This window comes from Neolamprologus multifasciatus, chromosome 10 (genome assembly GCF_963576455.1).
Source record: "Neolamprologus multifasciatus chromosome 10, fNeoMul1.2, whole genome shotgun sequence".
Classification (NCBI taxonomy): Eukaryota; Metazoa; Chordata; class Actinopteri; order Cichliformes; family Cichlidae; genus Neolamprologus; species Neolamprologus multifasciatus.
The window spans coordinates 7,629,288-7,650,927 of NC_140448.1; the positions used below are offsets into that span (position 1 = coordinate 7,629,288).

The window sequence follows — 21,640 nt, forward strand, 5'->3', positions numbered from 1 at the left end:
CCAGGCGGCAGCGTTGCGGTTGCCATGGTTACAGGGTGACGCTCTCGCTCTGCGTGTTTCCTGGGTGAGAGAGCGCTTTTTGTTGTTGTTGTTGTGCTAAGCTAATAGACAGAATGCAGAATGTAGCTTCCTTGGCAGTGTAGTCCGTGCTGCAGGGAGAATGGACTGCCATACTCGTTATGTGTCTGTGAGCGCAAGGTGGGAGAAAAAGGAGAGTCGAAAAGTACGAGTTGTTATGGAGCAAAAACAGGAGCTGGAAGCATGTAAATATAATAATAACCACTGCAGCCAAGAAGAGTGCCTGACGAGCCCAGTTGTAAGTAAGCTATTAAAACTCGACTGTACGCTTTGTTCGTGTTTTCCTCCGAAACAATAAGTTCCGTTCTCTCTGTCTCTCGCAAGCAGAGTTGACCCAGAACAAAAAAGTAAAGCTATTTTTCGGCTAGGAGCCCGACAAGGAACCATATTAGTCAGAGGTCCCTTTACTACAGTTCGGAGCCGCGGAAATTCAGTAATAGTAATAAATAACACAGCAATAGTACATTCACGTAGTTGTAAAATGCATGATAATATGTTAAGTAATCCAAAGTATTCAGAATACGATACTCTCATTGAGTAACGTAACGGAATACGTTACAGAATACATTTTAGGGCATGTATTCTGTATTCTGTAATGGAATACATTTTAAAAGTAACCTTCCCAACACTGTACCCCAAAAATATACCCAAAATTAGTTTACATACGTTGGTTTCCTGTGGCGGCATGCCATCCTTTTATTATATCGCAAGTGTGTGTAGCCCAGAGTGTATATTACATGTATATCATTAATTTTTAAATGATTTTATGATTTGGAGATTTTACTCAGCAGACACACATCTGGCCCCATCTTTGCCTGGCTTATAAAGCACTCTCTACCTGGGCCCATCAATAGCCATTACTGTAATTCAGTTCGTAGACACCAATTGCTGTTCGGATTGCGGATAAACATTTTAGTATAATGATCCAATAGTATTTGCGTGCGTGTGTGCGCGCGCAATCAAATCAGGATGTGTATCCGCAGCGGAATTTTGTTTGAGTTAGGTCTAAATATGAAACGAAGACAGATTTAAAATGGACATGAAGACGCCCGATATTTCCCGGTGTTTGGATTTTATTTTGTACTTTGTTTCTACCGGAAAGTCAAATTAATCTGTGACGCCTTTATTTTGAAGGAACAACTAAACAACCGGAATAGCGTCATTTTTTGGTGCTTACCACTCATATACCGCACGCTAACAGACTGTTTTCCCTCATAAGTTATTCCTCTCCCTCAAAAGAAAATGCAGTTATGCAGTGTGTGCAGCGAACGGACTCCAAAATACCGATGTCCAGCCTGCAAAATAAGATAGTAAGTAAACCTTAACTGAATGTTTGTTTGCGGGCTAACCTATAGTTAGCATTTGTTTTGCTTAGCTACGAATACCACAGATAAACTTTTGGGAACAAAGACTACAGTAGTCAGTTCTTTAATCTGATTTTTTGTAAATTAGAAAGAAAAAAAGCTAATATAGGCAGCTTGTCTACCGAGAGAATGAAGAGGTACATTACTTTTGTGACGTTGGACTTCACTGAATATACTCGATACTTGTTACTCCGGTTAATAAAAATCAAATATTTTGTATTCACAGATTGTCATTCAAAAATGTGTGTGCAGTTAGCCTAGCAGTAAGAAAACATTGTTTTTATTACTGTGTACACCACATGGGACGGTAACCCACATAGGTCAAATCGTGCTAGGGCAGTTTTTCTTCTTTGTGCTGTACCGCCGGTTGACAAAAGACAAGCTGGCGACAGTGCTGCCACCTGCTGGCATGATGTTTGTCACAATCTGTGATTGGCATCGACATTACCCGCTCAGAGTTGTCATGTTCCCGTTGATTGACTCTAGAGTGTGTTTTAAGTTTGTAATAAATGAAGATGCCTGTTTAGAATAATCACATGTGAAATGTGTTAAACACTGTTGAGGACTTTGATATGCTTGATCCTTATGAGTGTTTTGGCTCTTACAGTTGTTCACTTGGCTGTTACAAAAAGCATAAAGGTAAATTAGCTTGTTCTAAAATTTTCATTCACATGTTTACATGAGCTGTGGCTTTACTCCAAAGAGATGTTTCTTATCATATCAATAAGTGTTTTTTTTTCCTGTTCGCAGATACCTGCTTTCCTGTTGACAAGCCTGCCCCTTCAAATCCTGAAACAAAGACTGCTGTGAGCACAGGTACAGTTACATTCCTCTCATCAGCACTGGGATTATATGGTCTGTTTACTAAATAAGTAATATTACAGCTGCATTTAAAAGAAACATATTTAGAATATTACATGATTATGCCCTCATCTAAAGGGTGATATGCTTTTTCTCCGTTTTAGATTTCAGTCTTGTTCATTTAGACAGAGTTGTGAACTAATACTGTATTTAGAGGTGATGATCTGAATTTAAAAAATATTTACATTACAGTGACCACAGCACAGACGCAGGTATATAATCATTTGGGGAAGATGAATTTTATACATTTGTCATAAATATTTGGCCTAAAGTTTCCAAATAGTTTCGTTTAAGCATAGCTTCAGTAAATGAAATCATGCTACGGTCTGTGACAGTACTCCTGTCTGGCATTACGAGTAAACCTAACACCTAAAAAGAATTTCCCTTCTTTGATGTCTTTGCAGAGTCTTGGAGTGTTGATGATCTTCTGCATGAAGATGACATCACTGACAAAGTTCCTCTGCAGAGGCTCCAGATGTTAGGTATTGCTCCAGCACTTCTTCATTTTTTGCACTTGAAATTAAAAGCTTCGTGCAACAGCAACGGCACGTTAACACAAAGTAGTGTGTGAGAGTAACTGCTGTTTTCTTTATCTCCAGGCCAGTCAAAAGAGCTAAAGGACCTGCTCTGTAATCCTCATCTGAGGCAGTTATTGTGCTCTATAGATGGTGCAGAGCGTAAAGAGGATGCAATGAAATCAGCCATGCAGGAGCCGCTGTTTATGGAATTTTCTGATCAGTGCTTGAAAATTGTAGAAAGTGATGCAAAATCAAGTGAAGATGCCAACTTGTAAAATCCAGCTTAGATATATTTTTTGTAGTGTTGTTGCTGCAGTTTGTGTTGTGACTTCAAACTACAGTATGTATATAATGTTTAAATAAAAGTCCCAACTTTTTCAAACTGTTACCATTAACAAGACTTCGCATGTAAAGACTTCAAGGGGGAAGTGATGATTGGAAATCCAAACATTTTAAAACTGACATTTATTTCAACAAAAACATTTAAACATACAAGTCAATGGATACCGTGGTACTACTGACAGAAATGGAAGAAAAGAATAAAACAGTTAAAATACACAAATTCCATATTATAACTTCTGATAATAACCTGGACACGTTTACATATCTAAGTCATTAAATTTGTGTGGATAAAATGAAAAAAGGAAATCTCTTAAAAGTTAAAAGTGGAGTGAGAAGCTCCAATGATTTCTATGATTGTTGCTAATGTGTTTGTTCAAAGTTTAAATATCAAAGCTGATCGTGATAAGAAAAATCAAGTTTATCATACAAATACTGTAGTGTAAAAAGACTTTGGTATATGTTACAGTACTGCATTGCTTTGGATGAAATTCACAGTGGTTCAGACATATTTTGCTGACGTGCATAAGACAAAGAGCAGCGATGTAAATAAACCTGGGTTCATCCTTTTTCACATCAGTGAAGTTTCTGTTATGCAGGGTGTCTACGGCTCCTTGAAAGTTCAATAATCATCAATATAAACCCTTAACGTATTAGTGTGGATGTGTCTGATGTGCTTTTACTCAGGTTATTGAGAATTTCTGGCACACTATTCCACTGTTTTTGCTGCCTTAACACATTTAGATCATATCATATGACTTTAGTATTTGTACAATAATACCCTTGTTTGCCAGTTTACCAGTGGTTCCTCTCAGTTCTATGGTAGACACACCTACAGTGTCGATTTCAAAATCCTGTGTCGTGTTGTTCTCAAGTTTGTCGCGTTGACGAGGTTTTCAGACAACTTGCTCCGACCTTGAGGTCGAGGTTACTGACATACAAACTTGTCCAACATTTTTAGTAAACACACCTATGGTATCACCTTGTTCTCCAGTTATTGCATTCACAAACTTAAATGTCCGCGCTGCCTGCCTGGTGGGGTGATGACAGTACACAACCAGCCTTTTGATGCTCAGGGGTAATAATATAAAGGCTAATGATTATCTAATTTTAATGGTGCTTAAAAAAAAAAAAAACTGCCTCAAAAATATAAAAATCCCCGAAGCCTCAGGCCAGCAAAGTGTAAATATACACGACCAAGCTGTCGATTACACTGGTGGACACCGTGAAGATATCAGAGCCTGCTCATCAGTCAAGATAAAGATTCTGGGCTATTAAAATGGTGTAAGAATGAAAATTAATAAAATACATTTTACCTGCTCATGCCTGTAGACACCCTGTCGTGTAATCTTGTTGATTACATAAGAATGTGCATGCTTTTGAAGTGCAATATTCGCTTAATGTGCAATATTTGCTTGATTACCATTTTCCTCCTAGCAGCAACCAAAAAAGAACTAGAATCAGAAACAGAAGACTGGAAAAATTAAGTCACAGATAAATAATCAGCCCAATAAATACATGTACAGCTCATATGTGGTTTGATCGTGGATTCTAAGAAAGGCACTTGTCTCGAGGCCTAATACTCTGATCATCTATCAGGAGACAAAAGCCTGCAGCCCTGGTATTTTTTTTTTCTTTTAAAAAAGTGCCAAGATTATGCCTTAAATTTTGAGTTTTACAAAGATTTCTTTTAAAAAGAGTTAGTGTTTATCCTGCATCACCATAATCCCATCTACACCATGTGCTGTTTTCTACATGTGACAAACATGGCAAGTTCTGTAAAAGAATCCCCTAAAGTTGATTCTGTTCATCTGGACGTAGCGTTTTCAGTGGGAGAAACGTTTCGTCACTCATCCAAGTGACTTCTTCAGTCTCAGCTGACTGCAGGTTTCCCCAATCTTATAAACAGTACATTTGCATAATGACTGAAACCAGCCCACTGAAGGAACAATGGGGTTTGGAGGTCAGTTCCTTCATCATAATTATGCACATTTTCATGACCATTGATCAACAACCACTGATCAATGGCCATGAGTACCATTCACAGAGAAATGTGAATGGTACTTCATTTCTTTCTGTAAAAGAAATGAAAAGAAGGGGGTACGTTATCTTAAATGCAGCTGAGGATTGTATCCACTCTCCTGACTCAGATTTGGAATTTTAGGTGATATATTTATATATATTTTGTCATCTCTGGGGCCGTAAGGCAACTGGAGGTGATTTTTAGCACTGCACGAGCTTACATAAACACTTCTGATAAATAATAATTATGCAAGGATGCAGGTTTTATAATTCCCTTCATCCCTGTAAGTCAGGGTAAGATCAGTTTCGACCTTCGTTTAAAAAAAGAAAAACAAAAACAAACAAACGTGGCAATTAGTGTTTTAACCTACATACACAGTGGCAGCATGAAATAATACCATGTTTTCATGTTTCATGTCAGATTATGGAGAAGCAGCTGCTTCACTGCAAGTAGCGTTTTGCACTGAGGGAGCGGTTACAGAGTTTTCTCTAGCAGGATCTCATTGAACCCCGTCACGTCGCTCTTCAGGTCCGGCTGCCTGTCAGCGTAGAGAAGCGGAGATCGCTGACAGTGCAGCTTTACGGATCCCTGTGCAGGAAACAAGAAAGAGAAGACCATCAGATGAACAAAATGAAAATGTTTCTGGAAGGTCTTTGTGTCCTCACCTTGGGCTGAGCCCTTATGGAGGCGAGTTCCTCTGTGTACTGGTTGGTCTTCACCTGGTACTCTCCCCTCCTGGATGGCAAGTTGAGGGAGGCGATGACAGACATCATCTTCTGGAAGCCTGTGGCTGTCAAAGACACAGTCATGGACGGTGCAGAGGCTAGAGCCAGGCCCATGGGCCACCGTTGTACCGTGACGGGCTCCGGGATGGTGGAGAGCTGTACTGAGCCCCGTTCCCTGACGACAGGAGTCAGTGCGGGTGTATCCTCCTCCACCAGGTCCTTTGCGTCATCAAGTTCTGCTTCAGCCAAGGATTTCAAGAGTAACTGCAAGAAGATGTAAAAAATAATAATAAAAGCAAAGTTATTTACAGATTAACACAATGAAAAAAGCAGTAAAACTTAACACATGAGGATAAGTGTTCAAATATAATCTCACCCTCCACTTCCTCCAGGTGCTCTGGATGACTCCAGCTGCTCTGTTCCATCTCCGGACACGATTCCTGACTAGCCAGGACCGCACCGCTGCAGGCAGTTTAAAACAAGTTACTTATTCTAAAGGTTTGTTTCTCTTGCAGAACAACAACCATAAATAAATAAATAAAGCACCAGTAATAATAGAACATCTATATTGAACAGCTGAAGTAGTTATTTGTGATAGGCTCTATCGGTAAAGGGATAAACAGCCTGAATACAGAGTGTGCAGACACCGGCAGCTGGTCACCGTTGGCCCGGCCGTCAGGTCAAAGCCTGCAGAGAACCTGTGGGAACAGGGCCACAATTTGCATTACTTCACAGGCGCATTATGAGTTCACCTGCTTGGATCAAAGTAGCAGACTGGCGGTGGGTGTGTCGTCTGCCCCGCTGGTACCGTAGCCAACAGCACTGAATGGTAAAGGCGCAGTGAGACAGGATCTTCTTCCTCTCATCTTCCAGTAAATCTAGCTTTGAGATGAGTTAGACAGGTCAGTGTGCTCAAAAAGAAAAGAAAGAAAACTGGAACATTTATACCGCTAACAAGACTGCATGAGTAAACAAACAAAATGCAACAAAAAAAAAAAAAATAAGAAGCTGAAGGAATTCTAAAAATAAATAAGCTTGTTTGTTTGTAATGAAACACAGATTTTAAATGACTGACCATCACTTGTGTGAGAAAAACTTTAGTCCTCCCACAATGCACCAATGTACTGTGTTCTTCACTCAGACAGCGGTGTTTCAACGCCACACTGAGGATCTTCTCCACATGTCGCTGAGGACAAGTGTCAGCTTCCAAATCTAACACTGAAGGCAAGCACAAGTTAGATTAAGTGATGCACTAAAGATATAATAATGTTCACAGTTGTGCAGCACTCAGACTGTGAGACTGAGGTTTATCACACAGTAACAGCGCGTGAGGTTAAAAAGTGTAACGGGTGAAGAACAGCAAGGGAGCAAACACCTGAATCAACAGCACAGCTTCCATAGCCGCTGTGCTGTGAATTCAACACCAATTTTTTAATCTTTTAACATGCACACAGAGAGGAACACAGAGGAGATATGAACTTTTATAATAATACACGGCATGTTGCAGCATTCAGGTTGTGCATGCACGTGCTAAGAAGTTACAGACGTGACAGCAGCTCTGTAAGTCTGTTTAGGCATTTGTCCAACTGATGAATCACTAAGGCGAGCCTGCTTGCTTACTGGAAGCACATTGCTCAGCGGTTAGTACTGCTGCCTCACAGCAGGAGGCTCCTGGGTTCGAAAGCATTTCTTTAAACACTCTGATCCACCTTCGGATCAGTCTGTCAAAATCCAGCTATTAACGCGACCCAGTAAGATCTAAGGAACATTAATGTCTAGATCAGGTGTTATGTCATCCACAGGTGGTTATTTTGACCTTAATAAATCCTTGCAGTCTCACACAGCATGCAGAAATAAAAAGAAAGCACTGTGCACGTTTACACAATTACACACTTTACATTTTATAACGATATTTATGATGTGGGCTGTAAAAAAATCTCACTAAAACAAGTACAATTTATATTTGAGATCACTAAAATCCATCTAACGTCAACTCCATGCTTACACTGGACAAAAAGTTGAGAGATTTCCCAAACCATTTTTGACCATCATCCTTATACTTTACTAACTAAAAACAAAAACAAAAAAAAGACAGCTGAACACAGCTGTGAAGCTAAGTGTCAGTTGATACATAATAACTGAGAAAAAAAAAATGCAGGAACATGCAAGGCAAGCGCCAACAGTCATGCATGCATTTACCTGGAAAGGTTGCAAATTTTGTTTGTTATTTTGTTTTTAATGCACCAAGTTAAAAAAGTTCCCAAGGAGAGGATCATGTTTACTAAGAGGGCTACTGAAGGAAAAGCAGAATAAACCAGCAGACCTAAAGACAGGAGATAAAATCACTATTTTCCCCAAACACGAAACTGACCAGAAATAGATTCAGCCACAAGCTGTACTCACCAACACTGTGACCCCCCGACTTTATGTGTTTAGCGATCAGTGCGTAACGTTGCAGGAAGCTTTGGAAAGGAATCCTGTGCACCAAAAGACAAGACGTCAACCAAAATCCAGCAGAAATTAAATGGTACATTAGGCTGATATTCCAATAAAGTTTCACCTAATTGGAAATCCAGCAGCACTAATATGGATGGTCTCCACAATCCCGCAGGCCTCTAGCTGAATGATAACCTGAAAACAAACAGCAAGGATCAAGTGAAACCTTTGCCTTTTGTTCAAACATGTCAGTGTTGTCTTTGTGGTGTTAAAACACAGATTATTAAACATGCGAGTAGACTGTCTACCTCCTCCTTCTTGAAAGTCAGTGGCTTGCACTCAGGGTTTGGCTTGATGCAGCGAGTGTAGTGAGGAGTTGTGGAGTGGAGGATTTTCATCAAGGTCTCCAGTGAGTTCTACAATGAGATATTAGCAATTACCAGTGCCAGCACTAAACCCTCCAAACTATAAAAGAGGCTGTGACTAGCTTATATTGCCCTGATTATGAAGGCTAGATCTGGATCCTACCTTGAACTTGGAGACCACAGTGGTTTTACCAGGCCCCTTTTTAATCTGACTCTCAGTTTCATTGTTTTTGAAGATCTGGTGAAGAAGCTGGTTGTTGGACTTTTGAAGCAGGCTAATTAGCTCTGGTGGTACTGGGTCCTTAAAATAAATACATAAATAAATGAAAATCAGTATCTAAGCAGAAGTGCAGTAAAGGAATACTTATTTCTGACACAGTTGAAAGCTTTTCTCACCTTGTTTTTCTCCGCCATGCCTTCTATCTGATAGCCAACTTTGCCGGCGTAGTGGGCCACAGTGAAGTGCGGCACCTTGCTGAACTTGTCCCAGCTGATGTTAGCATTGTCACACAGCTCCTTCTCCAGACGGACTCGGAACGTTTTTGCATCCAAGGCTCGATTTAGACGACTCTCCTACAATATGTAAAAACACAAAACAAAACATGGTAACATAAATTTGCACATGTTAACACTTCCTTACACAACTATGCAGACTGATTTCTTGTGTTTTTAGGATTCAGAAAAATTGTTTTCAGGAGTTTAGGTGATTAGGTTATTTAGAATGCAAAATCAAGCTAATGATTGAAGATCTGATTTTGGTGGCTTTTTACATTCTCCTTTTTTAAAAAAAAAAAAAAAAAAAAAAGTAATTTCTTTGTTTATTTATTTTGGAAATTCCATTTGTGTTTTGTGGTGTCTGTCAGAGAAATAAAACCACAACAAAGGCCTCACATTTACAGACATCAAAGATATTAACAAGAAAGTGCCCCAGTAACATCGCCAAAAATCAGACAGCTATGTGCAAGTGACACGTCTATCATACATATCACCTGGATTTATTCAGGTAAGCTACAAGGTATAAAAGACCTCTGGTCATGAAATGTCCACAAAGGTGGTATACTGATGGTAGTAAGTTGTATTCACTTTGCTTATCTGGCACATTTATTCTTAAATGTCCAAGTAGTAAAAGTAGACAAAAGAAGAAATGGTGTAAAATTAAACCCAGCTTGGTAAAATGTTGGAATTTTGTTTTTTTCTGCTTTTTTTTTTTGAGTCTGTACAATATTTCCTTTTGTTTCTTAATGGCAAGCATACCTCATTAAGAAGAGAGAACACACTGATGGGGCTTCCCTCTAAAAGATCGAGGCAACTTTGATTGTCTTGGTATTTGACAAAGGACCACTGCAAACCCTCTGACACATACTCCTCCTGGAAAAAGTAGTGATTAAAAAAAAAAGAAAGAAAGAAAATTCACATACAAGACATTTTAATCTTTTTTCAATCGCTAGAGCTTTTGTGAAATCTGAAGAACCCCCTGAAGCCCAAGGTCAGAGGAGTACAATGCAAAAGAGGTTCAACATAGCCAGGCTTTCTTTGCATTAGCTGGTTTGACCCTTAGCAAATGCTCCCTATGAGTGCCACCTACTGTAGTGAAAGGCATTATCAGATGATGGTGATAAAAATCTATGTAGAACATACAAATTTAATAGTAAAATGAAATACTGACATTAATGCTGCAGGAAAAACAATCTGATGATCTAGCTGCTGTTCATGTCTAATATAGCAGTTCTGAAACTTTTCTTGAGATACATTTAAACATCTTATTATCCCATAGCCTAATAAAGGAGATGTTGAAATTGCTTTAGTTTGTTGACAGATTAAATCTGAAATCTGCTTGAGCACTCAAAATAGCAGCCCACTGAGAAATCTGAACAGATTACCATCAGAGAAACAAAACTACCTGCTGAGCTCTGAGATAATGAGCCACAAAGTGCTGCTGGAGTTTCTCATTGGCGTAGTTGATGCACAGCTGCTCCAGGTTATTGGTCTGAAAACATTCAAAGCCGTACACATCTAGGACTCCTGAAGATTACAGAGGAGTTCTGTGAGGTTGGCTATAGAGCTGGAAATTCATGTTCAGCACTATCTGCGAAAGTAATGCTTTTACCTATGAAGTTGCACCACGTTGATTTATCAGCACATATGCTGTTGTTGATGAATGTAACCAGCCATTCAAATAACCTGGTGGGAAAAGTCACACACTTATTTTCAAGCATGGAGATGCTATAATGATTGTAAACAGACAATATTCATGTTTACTGTAAACAGAAAACGGCATGACGGTTTAACATTTAAGTCTTTGACGACAGCAGAGTCTTCCACAAACATGTTCCCACATCATCATCCATTCTAACAACAGTTTATTGCACTCTGAGAAGTTGTTGATGGTCAAATGGAGATTCTTACTGGGCGTAAATGACTTTGGCTAGACAGTCTCTCCTCACACTGCACTCTGCCTGAGAGCACGGCTTGAGCACGCTTTGCTTCCCCGCCTTCAGAGTTCTTACTCTTAAACATGTTTGAAGCTCTTCAGCAGGAACACACAGCAGCTCAGCAGCCCTCTGCAAGAAGTCTAAAGGCAGGAGACAGGTGTGGTGATGTCATGGAACTTATTACTCAATCCAACTAAAAACATGGAAATGTAACTACCATATATACCTAATCATTCATTATCTGGAAATGTTTTATAACAAATGTCAAAGCAAAACAATATCCAGTACCTTTAGATTTTGCATCGAGGTGACAAGGTTGTGATTCATCTGCTGAAGAGGAGAAGCTGACATTTCCCAACTGAAGAATTCCTGCTAATATCTGTAATGTGTTACAACAACAGAGAGAGGGAAGAAAAAAAAACAAAAAAAACACTGCACATAAACCACTGAAAGTTAAAGAGCTGAGATAACATGTTATCCCCACTCACCACCCACGAGACCCCACGCCCAAAGTCCTACAGCAGATTTAGCCAGACTGACTCAGTGGACTGGCTTAAAAACTTTCTAATGGTCCAAAGGTTAACCTGATAGGAAGTATTAGAAACTCAGATTTGGCTTTAGAATCTCCATCTGTAGACAAGCACTTCTTAATTATAGTACAGCAAGATTATATGACTGACGTGGCTAAGGGATGCAAACCCCAGACCATCCTCTGAGAAGCACTTAGAGCCCACTATAATGTAAGTAGCAGTAAGGAAGTGTTTATTAAAAATGCATCACATAATACTTGTCAACAACTTTTACTCTGAGGTAGAAGATCTAACGGCACTTGTTACTTGAATAATGCATTTTGGTCTGTGGCCTTCATCGAGAGCTACATTACAGACTGCACTTTAAATAACATTTTTAAATGTCCAGTACATCTACCCACCAATCCAATCAACAGTGTGAATGCAAAGAATGCAGAGTAGAGAATATCCTTTCTTACCATAAATATTTCCTCTTGCCTTTCTGCATTGATGCCCAGATGAACCATTGCTTCCACTGTCTCATGGAAACAATCCTCTATAAAAAAAATATTTTTTTTTATTTATATATATATATATATATATATATATATATATATAAAAAGATATATATTAGCTGTGTAGACATGTGCCTTAATACACATAAAAAAGGGACACCAACCCTCAATTGTTTTCTCGGAATTTGGCAGCCAAACAAAACTTTGGTCATGTGACATCTTCCACTCTTTCCGCTGCTCATCTGTGGCCCCTTTCATCATCTGAAACATTAAATCGCTCGCTGTTCATGTATGTTAATGCTGAAAAGAATTACTACATATCTGGAGTGAAATATCTCTGAGCTGTAGTGCAGGTCTGTTCACTCGCCTGGTAAAAGATGTGGAAGTTTCTTTCATTAGCTGGTTGGCAGGCCACCCTGGTCTTCTCCAGTAAATATGTCTGTACAGATGCCCCAACTAAGAGTTGACACCTTTAAATAAAAACGACACATTGACCGCAAATGTGGGAAAGTAAGAGAGAACACTATGCAGACGATGCCACCTCAAGTAATGTTTGTAAATACCTGTCCAGCTGTAGCTGAATGTACTTTCCGAAACGACTGCTGTTGTTATTCCGGAGCGTGGAGGCATTGCCTAAACGAAACATACGCCGATGATGAGGGACCGTTTACGGGATTCAGTTTTCACATGAACAGAAACACCTCTGTTTCTCTTACCAAAAGCTTCCATTACAGGGTTGGAGTCCAGCACTCTCCTCTCGATCCTCTCCACTGTGTCCTGACTCTTCACCACCGAGACAGACGCCACTGTGGCATAGTACTTCATCAAGCACCGAGATGTCCACGTCTAGAAAGAAACAAATCATTAAGAGACAAGCAGAGGTTTTTTTTAAGCATATATTAAAATGTGACAAAAAAGCAACTTTGGGCATGGTGGAAAGAGAATCTAAAAATAATTTTAAAACAATAGTAATAAAAATCTGTGATAGGAAAGAATGCATGAGATGTTTATGCCAGTCAAACTACTGCAGATACCGGCATACAACTTCCTGTGGGATGGTGAATTTGGGTTGTCTAGACTATAGCATGTATGATGAACTGCAGTAAACAAGGAGCAATATTTGGGGGGCATTAATAAAAACAGACAGATGTCAGATTACTAAGAGCCAGATCTAATAAACAGGGTAAAAACTGTGTCATGTTGCAGTAGCAAAAAATGTGCTGATGGGAGTGAAAAGTTCTGTGGGTGACCTAACAATATGCTAAGCTGCCACTCTGTTATTGATGATGTTACTTTGACACAATTTTTCTATTCTCCAGGCTGTGTGAGGCTGTGGGTGGGGAACTCCAGGCCTAAAGGGCTGGTGTCCTTCAGGTTTTAGATATCACCCTGTGTCAACACACCTGAATCAAATGATGAGATGCCAGGCCTCTGGAGAACTTCAAGACATGTTGAGGAGGTAATTTAGCCATTTAAATCAGCTATGTTGGATCAAGGACACATCTAAAACCTGCAGGACACCAGCCCTTGAGACCTGGAGTTCCCCCACCCCTGCTCTAAAGTAAGCTCAGTTCAGTAAAACTCCACTCTGCCACATTAAAATATCTGGATTACTCTATAGCAGAAATATGTGTTACACAGTTATAGGACAGACTTCTACCAGTCTGTGGTAGAAAGTGACATTGTCTGCTAGCAGGATAGGATCAGTCCCAGAGAGGCCAGCAGGATCAACAAACTGATTCACAAGGCTGGAAGCATTGTTGGCCAGAATCTGAAGGTGTTTGAGTCAGTGAGGGATAAGAGAACAAACTAATCTGCATCACGGACAATTAATCACACACTACTGAGGCAGCAGAGTTCCTTTTCCCTCAGACCAATTCAACCTCGCTCCCATACAGAATGCTTCAGCATGTCATTTCTGCCGTTTCCTGTGAAACTGTGCCATAACTCTTCTTTCTTTTCCTTCCATGACAGGTGAACACATCGGTCAGGCAGGAGACTACACACACATATTTCTGCATCACACATTGTTGGAGCAGTTTCTTAGATTTAAAGTGTACATATTTATGAATGCTATTTGCACTACTCTATTGAACAATTTCAGTCTCACTTTTTATTCTTTTCCAACTTAAACACATTTTTATTTTGTTTTTGTTGTTGTGTATATAAAAATGATTTTCCCTCTCACAGTATAAGGCCCTCACTATGCGCCCGTGGCTCTTTCACCTTTACTATGTTGTTTATTTATTGTAGATTGTACCGTTTTTCTTCTTTATCCTGCCACTGTAACACAATCATTTCCCTTGTGGGATCTATAAAGGATCCATCTATTTTTTTTATTTTTATTTTGTCTTAATGACAAACTCTTTCCAATAATCTTTGTCCCCTCATTCCAAAAACCACAAATGTGTGATTAATTGAAAGGAAACTCTTACACTCATTTGGAATAAGGCCAGCTGCAAAGGTTCTTGTGTCTACACCTTTCAGTCTCAAAACTAACACTGCACCTCTTTAGTAAATCCCAACATCAGCTTTTAAAACATCAAAAGAGGGTTTTGCCACTAAATCTGGCTCTTAGTGTCTAATCAGGTTAGTCCATATACAGTAAACTGGCTCATACTCCCACTTGAGCAGTCAATTTTTAATGGTACTGTTTAACCCAGTTTTCAAAAAACTTGCTAAGCTAAGTAAAATATAAATAAAAACAATGTCTCTTTCCAGTAAGATTTGACTGGACAGTTTTCCATTTCACCTCAGTCCTTCTTAAACAAGCTCAGGCTAAACAAGGTGGTGTCATTGCTCAATATTATTTACATAACATTACAGGTTTTTTTGCACTGTACAATCTTAATTGGTATTTGTGAAAACAACAATGAACAGTGCTCACTGTTAAAGGATTTTAGAAGTGTATGCAGTGATTTCCACCACACAACTGTGTCTGTTTTTAATGCAGGTTTTAATACCCGAGGGCCTGAATAGGATGGCCTTGACACTGGTTTTTATAGTTGCCCCTTGCATAGTGATTTCACTCAATTTTATGATGAGAAACATCATTCTGAATTCAAAGTTTTCTTTAGAAAGACTTAGCCTCTTTGGGGTGCTTTCAATATTTTAAAATACCAGTTATGTAAATAATCTGTTACCAGCTGATCTAATTTAACATTCAATATTTTTTGGCATCACACCACATTTCCAGATTGTCATGGCCCTTGTCCCAACATGCTGCAGATATCAAATTCAAATGAGCATATCATTTGCACAAAACAATCACATTTGCCATTTTTAACATATGACAGCTTGTCATTGTACCATTTTCAGTTACCTATCGCCAATTATGATTTGCAATTCAAATCATGCAAAGTGCTTCTGTTTTGGACAAACCGTTGCAAAAAGTAACAAGTAAGCTGACATTCTGGTTCATTATTCAGTGTAGCGGGGTTAGCTTGCACTTTAAGCTTAATGCTACATGTGTCTGGTTTACCTTTCCAGCACCACTCTCACCACTGACCACCAAGGACTGGTTCACCGGCTCCAGCTGGCCCCGAACATTCCTGTAGGCTTCTTCTGCCACAATAAAGATATGCGGCTTGAACTCCTGCAGGCAAAAATGTCCAGATTTATTAAATGGATGGTCATACTTACTGCATGCAGAGCGCCCAATAGCTTAAAGACCTCCCAGATGTTAATAAAAGCAGTACTTTTGAGTTTCACTGAGTAGGTCTGCATCATTGGATGGTTTGAAACACTCACTGATGGCACCACTATTCATCTTCTCCCATTATAGCACAAATCTACAGAAATATATATCTACATATGCTAGCCAAATAAAAAAAACAAACAAATGGGAGACTGCTTGAAATACCTGGGGCTGATGAGCATAATGATACTCCTTCATCACATCCAGAGAGTAGAGGTCTGGAATGGGCTGGAAGGGGTTAAGAGCCACCAAGGTGCAGCCAGCATGGGTGTAAAACACCTTCATGCTGTACCTGGCCTGCAGGCATTTCAGCACTGTCAGGGAAAGAACAAATATCATCAGACATTAAGTGGCAGACATTAAAAATTTGCATTGTTACAAATGTTTACAGATGCACCTACACAATGTTTTAAAAATAATAATCTGTACTGTAATGTAGTTTCCGCAAGGTTTTTTTGACATATGATCTATAAAATAGATCTGTATGACTACACTTACATATCAAAACTTAGATAAAAAGAATGAAAACGTAAGTAAAGGTGTAATGAAAAGGCTAAAGGTATAACACTGCATCCGCAGTCATTCACACATTAACATTTTATCAACCATGCAGATTTTATCTTGATGTGGACAAATAATACACTGCCAGCACTGCAGATCAAGATTAAGGTGCCATACAGTGGAAAACACTGTCTAAACTCAAGTTTAGTTCAATCATTTAAATAGGTCAACCAGCAGGCACAAGCATGCCCTATTACATCATTGTATTTACATTATCAAGTGATTTAAAAGATAGAGACATCAGAGATGGATACCTGTCGCTGGGGTCACTGGGTTGACTTTGGTGAGGTCATCGTAAGTGTAAAGTTGGTCTTCATCAATGAGGAAGGCCTGAATTTCTCCCTCCAGTGAATCATTAAGGGACCGCTGAGGAGGATGGACTTTCTGAATTAATCCCTTCACCTGAGACAAAACACGAGACATGGGAAACATGAGAAAGCATACATTTGAACTATGCTGAAATATTACTTAACATCTCAAGTTAAGTAAATGCCAAAGGTATGTAAAATGGTTAGTCATTACCACATACGGAGTAAAGTGAAAGACAATAAACAAAATAAGGGAAAACACTTATTTTATCTATGAATATGGTTCAATTTTAAAGAACTAAAGGCAGCTAGGGATATTAAATATTCAATTTAATCATACAATCACATCACCTAGACAACTAGGTCTCCACTTTATCTTGCCATTAACTCAAGGCATGGGCCTGCAGGCTGTCTGACTGCTGTCAACAGTCTGAGGTGTGTACAGACAGCTTTAATCCAACAGCAGGTAGCCTACATCCCATCATTCTGCAAGGCTACTTTTAAACCACGTAAATAATTGCATTAATTTAATGCCCATTACTAGACGACTAATTCCCTGGGCACATTGACTCATAGCAGGTAGCCTACATGAAATCGCTGTTAGAGCAATGTTTGTCTTATTCAGCTAGTTAACCTATAAAATATAATTACAAACATAACATATAGGAAGACAAAGTGATTTTTCTAGTTTTCCATTACCTGTGAGAACCTCCAGACCTTGGCTGTCGCGCTCATGCCAAACGCCATTCAATAATTTGCCAATTTAGCGAATGATGTTTATATACATTACATACTTGCAACCTAGCAACAACCTCCATGTAAAGCATAGTGTACAAACAACGAGCCACTGACCGGCCCAGGGCATCACACTCTGAAATATACTTAACACGTTCAAAAATGGCCCAAAACACGTCTATTTGACCATCTCGATTCACGTTCCCCGGTGCTACCATACCTTTGTGTTATTAATGTCAACAAAAAAAATGCGCAGCTATTCTTCTATAAGTGTAGCTTCGTTTATGTCTTACACTGCATGCACTATTTTCATCTTCATCATCATAAACGCTGCATAACGGAAATGTTATTGAGTCTCAGGTATTTGTGTATTAATAAAATACTCCAAAGGGAGTCCAAATTAGATCCAACCAATCAAAAACTGAGGACAGGTACAGGTACATGTCATTAATGTTCTCCTAGTCAAGTTACCTTTAATCATATTATTTATTTATTTATTTAATTTACAAACCAAAAAGGCAAATCTCGTAAACAGAAAAACTGTGGACAGGTCATACTCATGTCCCAACTCACCGTTGCTCCTCCATTTCTATATCCTTCTCTAACGTCACGTCGGTCGTCCACAGAGCTCATTGATTGACCGCTACCCTCGTGTCTCTCTTAAAAGTAAGCCGAAACACTACTTTGACAAAAAGCGTTGCTTTGTACTGATTAAGTTGGTCTTTTATTCTAATTCTCAGACCTAAAACTTATTTCCATTACTGAAAAAAAAAATTCCTTAAGGACAACCTTCGGCTAGCCTGCTGTCCCGCTCGTCTGTCTGACCGCCTTGCTCCCGAACTCCCAAACCACGCATTTATTCCCGCCCTCTTCCTGTTGATTCACGGACCCAGATGTACCTGTGATCCAGCACCGGCTGGGATTTCTATGAGGGACATGTTTCCCTAAAACTGGGACATTTATGACCTAGCAAGATTAACTTTTTAATGACCAGCTAATTCGATGTTATAATTGTTATAATAGTTTTCTTGTTACGTCCTCCAATATGCTTCCACAATAAGGGCCCAATAAATTACTTATTTGCTGTCGATGATGCTAAGCCTCTTTGGTGGTGAAATCTAAAATCTTACAAATAGTAAGTAAATACCTTTTTTCAGTCGTTTAATTCAACATGCACAAAAAATATTTGCGCCGTTATCATTGGAAGTTGACAGAAATCCGAGTTCCCCTGAATGCGTCAAAAGAACCAATACGGAAATGAGCGAAGGCATTCTCTGTAGGTGCAGACATCATGGTTGGGTTAGTCTCCTGGCTTTCAGCAGTTGTAATTAGAAATGCTGTAAAACCGGTATATCTGTAAGCTATTTCCAGTCCGCAACAGACAAACCTTGGGTAAGTTCTTATAAACTGTAAATAATCTTTGTAGCGTGTAAAGGACGTAGAGCAGGCGAGAGAAATGAATTGATATCCCGCACTGAGTAAGCACTGGTGAAATTATGTTTGCAAGTTCAAATTGAAATTCATATCCAGCTGATGATCTACGTACATTGTTTTTCCCAGTACTTCGTTAAAAGTCAGTGTCTACTAATAAAGGCTGCTTCGCCTGTATATCCGTGACACCTCTGGACACGCTCAGCTTTTATTCAGAAAGTCTATCCTTGTCCCAGCAAAATCAACACATGATGCTTTAATCTTCCACTGTCTGTGTTGCGTATTCAATGATTTTACCAGTAATTTTCTTTCAGCGTCTAACATAATGAATTCAAATGTGTGCAGGCCATGGCTCAGAGGGAACTGAAGGAGGCATTTGTCAGCAATCTCAATGGGACCAGTCTGGAAGAGGTGGCCCTGGGCTCGTTCCTCTCCCCAGTGTGTGTTGTCAACAGAGGGCTCTTTTTGATACTTTACTATCAAGCCAAAGGGAACCTGCCACTACCACACCCTCTGTTTTCTCACCTGCTTCTAGACCTCTGTGCTCTCATTGTACCCCTCGTCCTGTCGTGCACTGTTCTGAGCAGCGTTCTCCACCAGGTCGCCGTGAGCCTGACCTTTTTTTCTGCTTGTGTGTTCTGCTACATCTGCTGTGGGTGCCCGAAGAACACTGTCAGCGCCTTTCTGCAGAGTCACGTTGAATCCAATCAGGTTCCCTTTGTAAATGTGAAAACAGCCATCAGCATTCTGGCCATAGACTTCAGTTTCTTCCCAAGACGATATGCTAAAACGGAGACCTATGGCACAGGGGTTATGGACTTCGGAGTTGGAGCGTTTATCTTCGCAAATGCCCTGGTGTGCCCTGAAGCACGGAGGAGGAACATCTCAGGGTCCAAAATGAGTCATGTTGCAAAGCAGCTCCTGTCTGTCTGGCCCCTGGTTGCTATTGGCATGGGGAGGCTAGTGAGTGTCAAAATGACCAGCTACCACGAGCACGTGACAGAATACGGCGTCCACTGGAATTTCTTCTTCACACTAGCCATCGTCAGAGTTGTGGCCTCTGTGCTTTTAGTTGTTTTACCAACCAGTCTGCTGTGGATCTTTGCCCTTCTGATCAGCGGATTTTATCAGTTCACTCTGGAGACTTCAGGTCTCAAAGCTTTTATCATCCACAATAGTGACAGAGAAAAGGACTTTCTGCACGCTAACAAAGAGGGCCTGTTCTCTATATTTGGCTATGTGGCCATCTACCTTTCAGGAGTTCAAATTGGACTTTATGTGATGCAGCCACGAACCAATGTTAGAGAGTGGCTCAGAACACTTGTTAGCCTCTTGTTGGGAAGTTTCGTCCTGTATGCTGCTTTGCACGCATGTCAGACGCTTGTGGAACCAGTCTCTCGCCGCTTGGCCAATTTCCCTTTCTGCCTCTGGAGTGTCGCACAGTCCTTGTTTTTCCTGTCCTGCCTCGGTTTGGCTGATATCATTCTGTTGTTCTCTAAAAGAGCATCCGGCTGTCACTTTGTACCTTCGTCATGGAATTTATACAAAAAGCACTACGATGGTGACAAAAAGAGCGGTGAAATAGGGAGACTGTGCCTCATTCAAGCTGTCAGCAGGAATCAGCTGCTGTTTTTCTTGCTTGCCAATGTCATGACAGGATTGACCAACTCAGTTGTGGACACGATTAGTTGTAGCACTTTTTTTTCACTGTGTATTTTGCTGCTGTACATGTTCATAAATTGTTTTGTGATATATGTATTACATTTCTATGGAATTACAGTCAAATTCTGGTAATTCTGTGCACTGAAAAGGATTTGTGTTATTTTAAAGGTTGTTTAAGTGTCCGTTACTGCTGGAGTGACAGACGTTGAAAGTCCGGACAACTGACATTTAAAAGATTACATGCTGAAAATAATCTTATGCAGAATATTTTTATGCGAATATCTTTTTATATGTATATGGGTGAATAAATGAGGACATGAACTACGATATTCAGTGAGGCTCAGTTATTTTGCATTTGTATGCATTTTTCTAAACATGTAATCTGTTGCTGCTAGATTCTGCATTCCACTCACAGTGAGTGACATTAAACTGAAGATGAAGGACTTTGTTACAGTTATGCCCATACATATTACGCATTCAGGTTAAAAAAATTATTTTAGTTGGATACCACAGTAATGATTTAAACACTCGCTTAACAAGTAAAAGATTTCCAGTTCAGTCCTGGGATTGAACAAAAAAAATCCTTTGAGGGTTGTTTCAGGAAGGGCCTTTGGCATAAAAATATGTCAAACCAAATATGCGGAGCTACCTGCTGTTATGACCCCTACATATTGGAAATACAGGAGCAGCTAAAAGTAGTACCACAGCATGACTTCAGGTGCAGACTTTCTTCTTTAAGTTCAAGGAACGGGATATCAGCAGCAGACAAAATGGTGAATGATCGCAGTATCATTTCCATGAAAAAGATGAAACCCTGTACAACATCCAGCCATGAAACCACTCATCATCATTATCCAAGTCTATCATAAAGAAAATACTTAATGAGAGAAAATGGACTTCAACACAAAATGCAAACTATTGATCAGGCACAAAATAGAAAGGTTAAATAGAAAATAATGGACAATTAAATGAAGAAATTGCATTGTTTAGACACAAAACTAAGATCAAAATGTAGTAAAATGATGGAAAGAAAAAAAGTGTCATGAAGGCTTGGAATATGACATTGATCACAATCTGTAAA

At 39.6% G+C, this 21,640-nt stretch overlaps 3 protein-coding genes across 4 annotated transcripts; 2 read left to right on the top strand and 1 right to left on the bottom strand.

Annotated features, from left to right (window-relative positions):
• The first annotated feature begins 1,248 nt into the window (after positions 1 to 1,248).
• Positions 1,249 to 3,207, top strand: znhit3 (zinc finger, HIT-type containing 3). Its single transcript, XM_085174341.1, has 5 exons — positions 1,249 to 1,388; positions 2,050 to 2,081; positions 2,193 to 2,258; positions 2,708 to 2,785; positions 2,903 to 3,207. Exons 1-5 carry the CDS (start codon positions 1,321 to 1,323, stop codon positions 3,094 to 3,096), a joined length of 438 nt encoding a protein of 145 aa, XP_085030467.1. The 5' UTR covers positions 1,249 to 1,320; the 3' UTR covers positions 3,097 to 3,207.
• Positions 3,208 to 4,915: 1,708 nt separating this feature from the next.
• myo19 (myosin XIX) lies at positions 4,916 to 18,315 on the bottom strand. 2 transcript variants are annotated; one of them, XM_085174334.1, is made up of 24 exons: positions 18,040 to 18,315; positions 16,678 to 16,825; positions 16,028 to 16,176; positions 15,647 to 15,760; positions 12,882 to 13,011; positions 12,729 to 12,798; positions 12,533 to 12,635; positions 12,330 to 12,426; positions 12,130 to 12,206; positions 11,430 to 11,520; positions 11,116 to 11,281; positions 10,817 to 10,890; positions 10,610 to 10,731; positions 9,964 to 10,077; positions 9,106 to 9,282; positions 8,873 to 9,010; positions 8,653 to 8,760; positions 8,469 to 8,539; positions 8,312 to 8,385; positions 6,984 to 7,126; positions 6,661 to 6,790; positions 6,285 to 6,370; positions 5,849 to 6,172; positions 4,916 to 5,771 (listed from the first exon to the last, which is right to left on the bottom strand). In XM_085174334.1, the coding sequence occupies exons 1-24, from the start codon at positions 18,097 to 18,099 to the stop codon at positions 5,658 to 5,660; spliced, it is 2,880 nt and encodes a 959-aa protein (XP_085030460.1). In that variant the 5' UTR covers positions 18,100 to 18,315; the 3' UTR covers positions 4,916 to 5,657. The 2 variants fall into 2 exon arrangements, with proteins under 2 accessions (XP_085030460.1, XP_085030461.1); XM_085174335.1 differs by lacking the exon at positions 18,040 to 18,315 and adding an exon at positions 17,431 to 18,024.
• Positions 18,316 to 18,704: 389 nt separating this feature from the next.
• On the top strand, positions 18,705 to 21,504 carry pigw (phosphatidylinositol glycan anchor biosynthesis, class W). Its single transcript, XM_085174338.1, has 2 exons — positions 18,705 to 18,858; positions 19,243 to 21,504. Exon 2 carries the CDS (start codon positions 19,246 to 19,248, stop codon positions 20,689 to 20,691), a length of 1,446 nt encoding a protein of 481 aa, XP_085030464.1. The 5' UTR covers positions 18,705 to 18,858; positions 19,243 to 19,245; the 3' UTR covers positions 20,692 to 21,504.
• Positions 21,505 to 21,640: the final 136 nt, after the last annotated feature.

Excerpts from the sequence above, each read along its gene's own strand:
- myo19 (XM_085174334.1), bottom strand. The coding sequence starts at position 18,099 with ATGAGCTCTGTGGACGACCGACGTGACGTTAGAGAAGGATATAGAAAT. Across the intron at positions 12,427-12,532 it reads ACTTCCACATCTTTTACCAG|ATGATGAAAGGGGCCACAGA; the intron begins GCGAGTGAACAG and ends TTAATGTTTCAG. Across the intron at positions 9,283-9,963 it reads TGTTCTCTCTTCTTAATGAG|GAGAGTCGTCTAAATCGAGC; the intron begins GTATGCTTGCCA and ends TACATATTGTAG.
- znhit3 (XM_085174341.1), top strand. The coding sequence starts at position 1,321 with ATGCAGTTATGCAGTGTGTGCAGCGAACGGACTCCAAAATACCGATGT. Across the intron at positions 1,389-2,049 it reads CCAGCCTGCAAAATAAGATA|TTGTTCACTTGGCTGTTACA; the intron begins GTAAGTAAACCT and ends TGGCTCTTACAG. Across the intron at positions 2,082-2,192 it reads CTGTTACAAAAAGCATAAAG|ATACCTGCTTTCCTGTTGAC; the intron begins GTAAATTAGCTT and ends TCCTGTTCGCAG.
- pigw (XM_085174338.1), top strand. The coding sequence starts at position 19,246 with ATGGCTCAGAGGGAACTGAAGGAGGCATTTGTCAGCAATCTCAATGGG.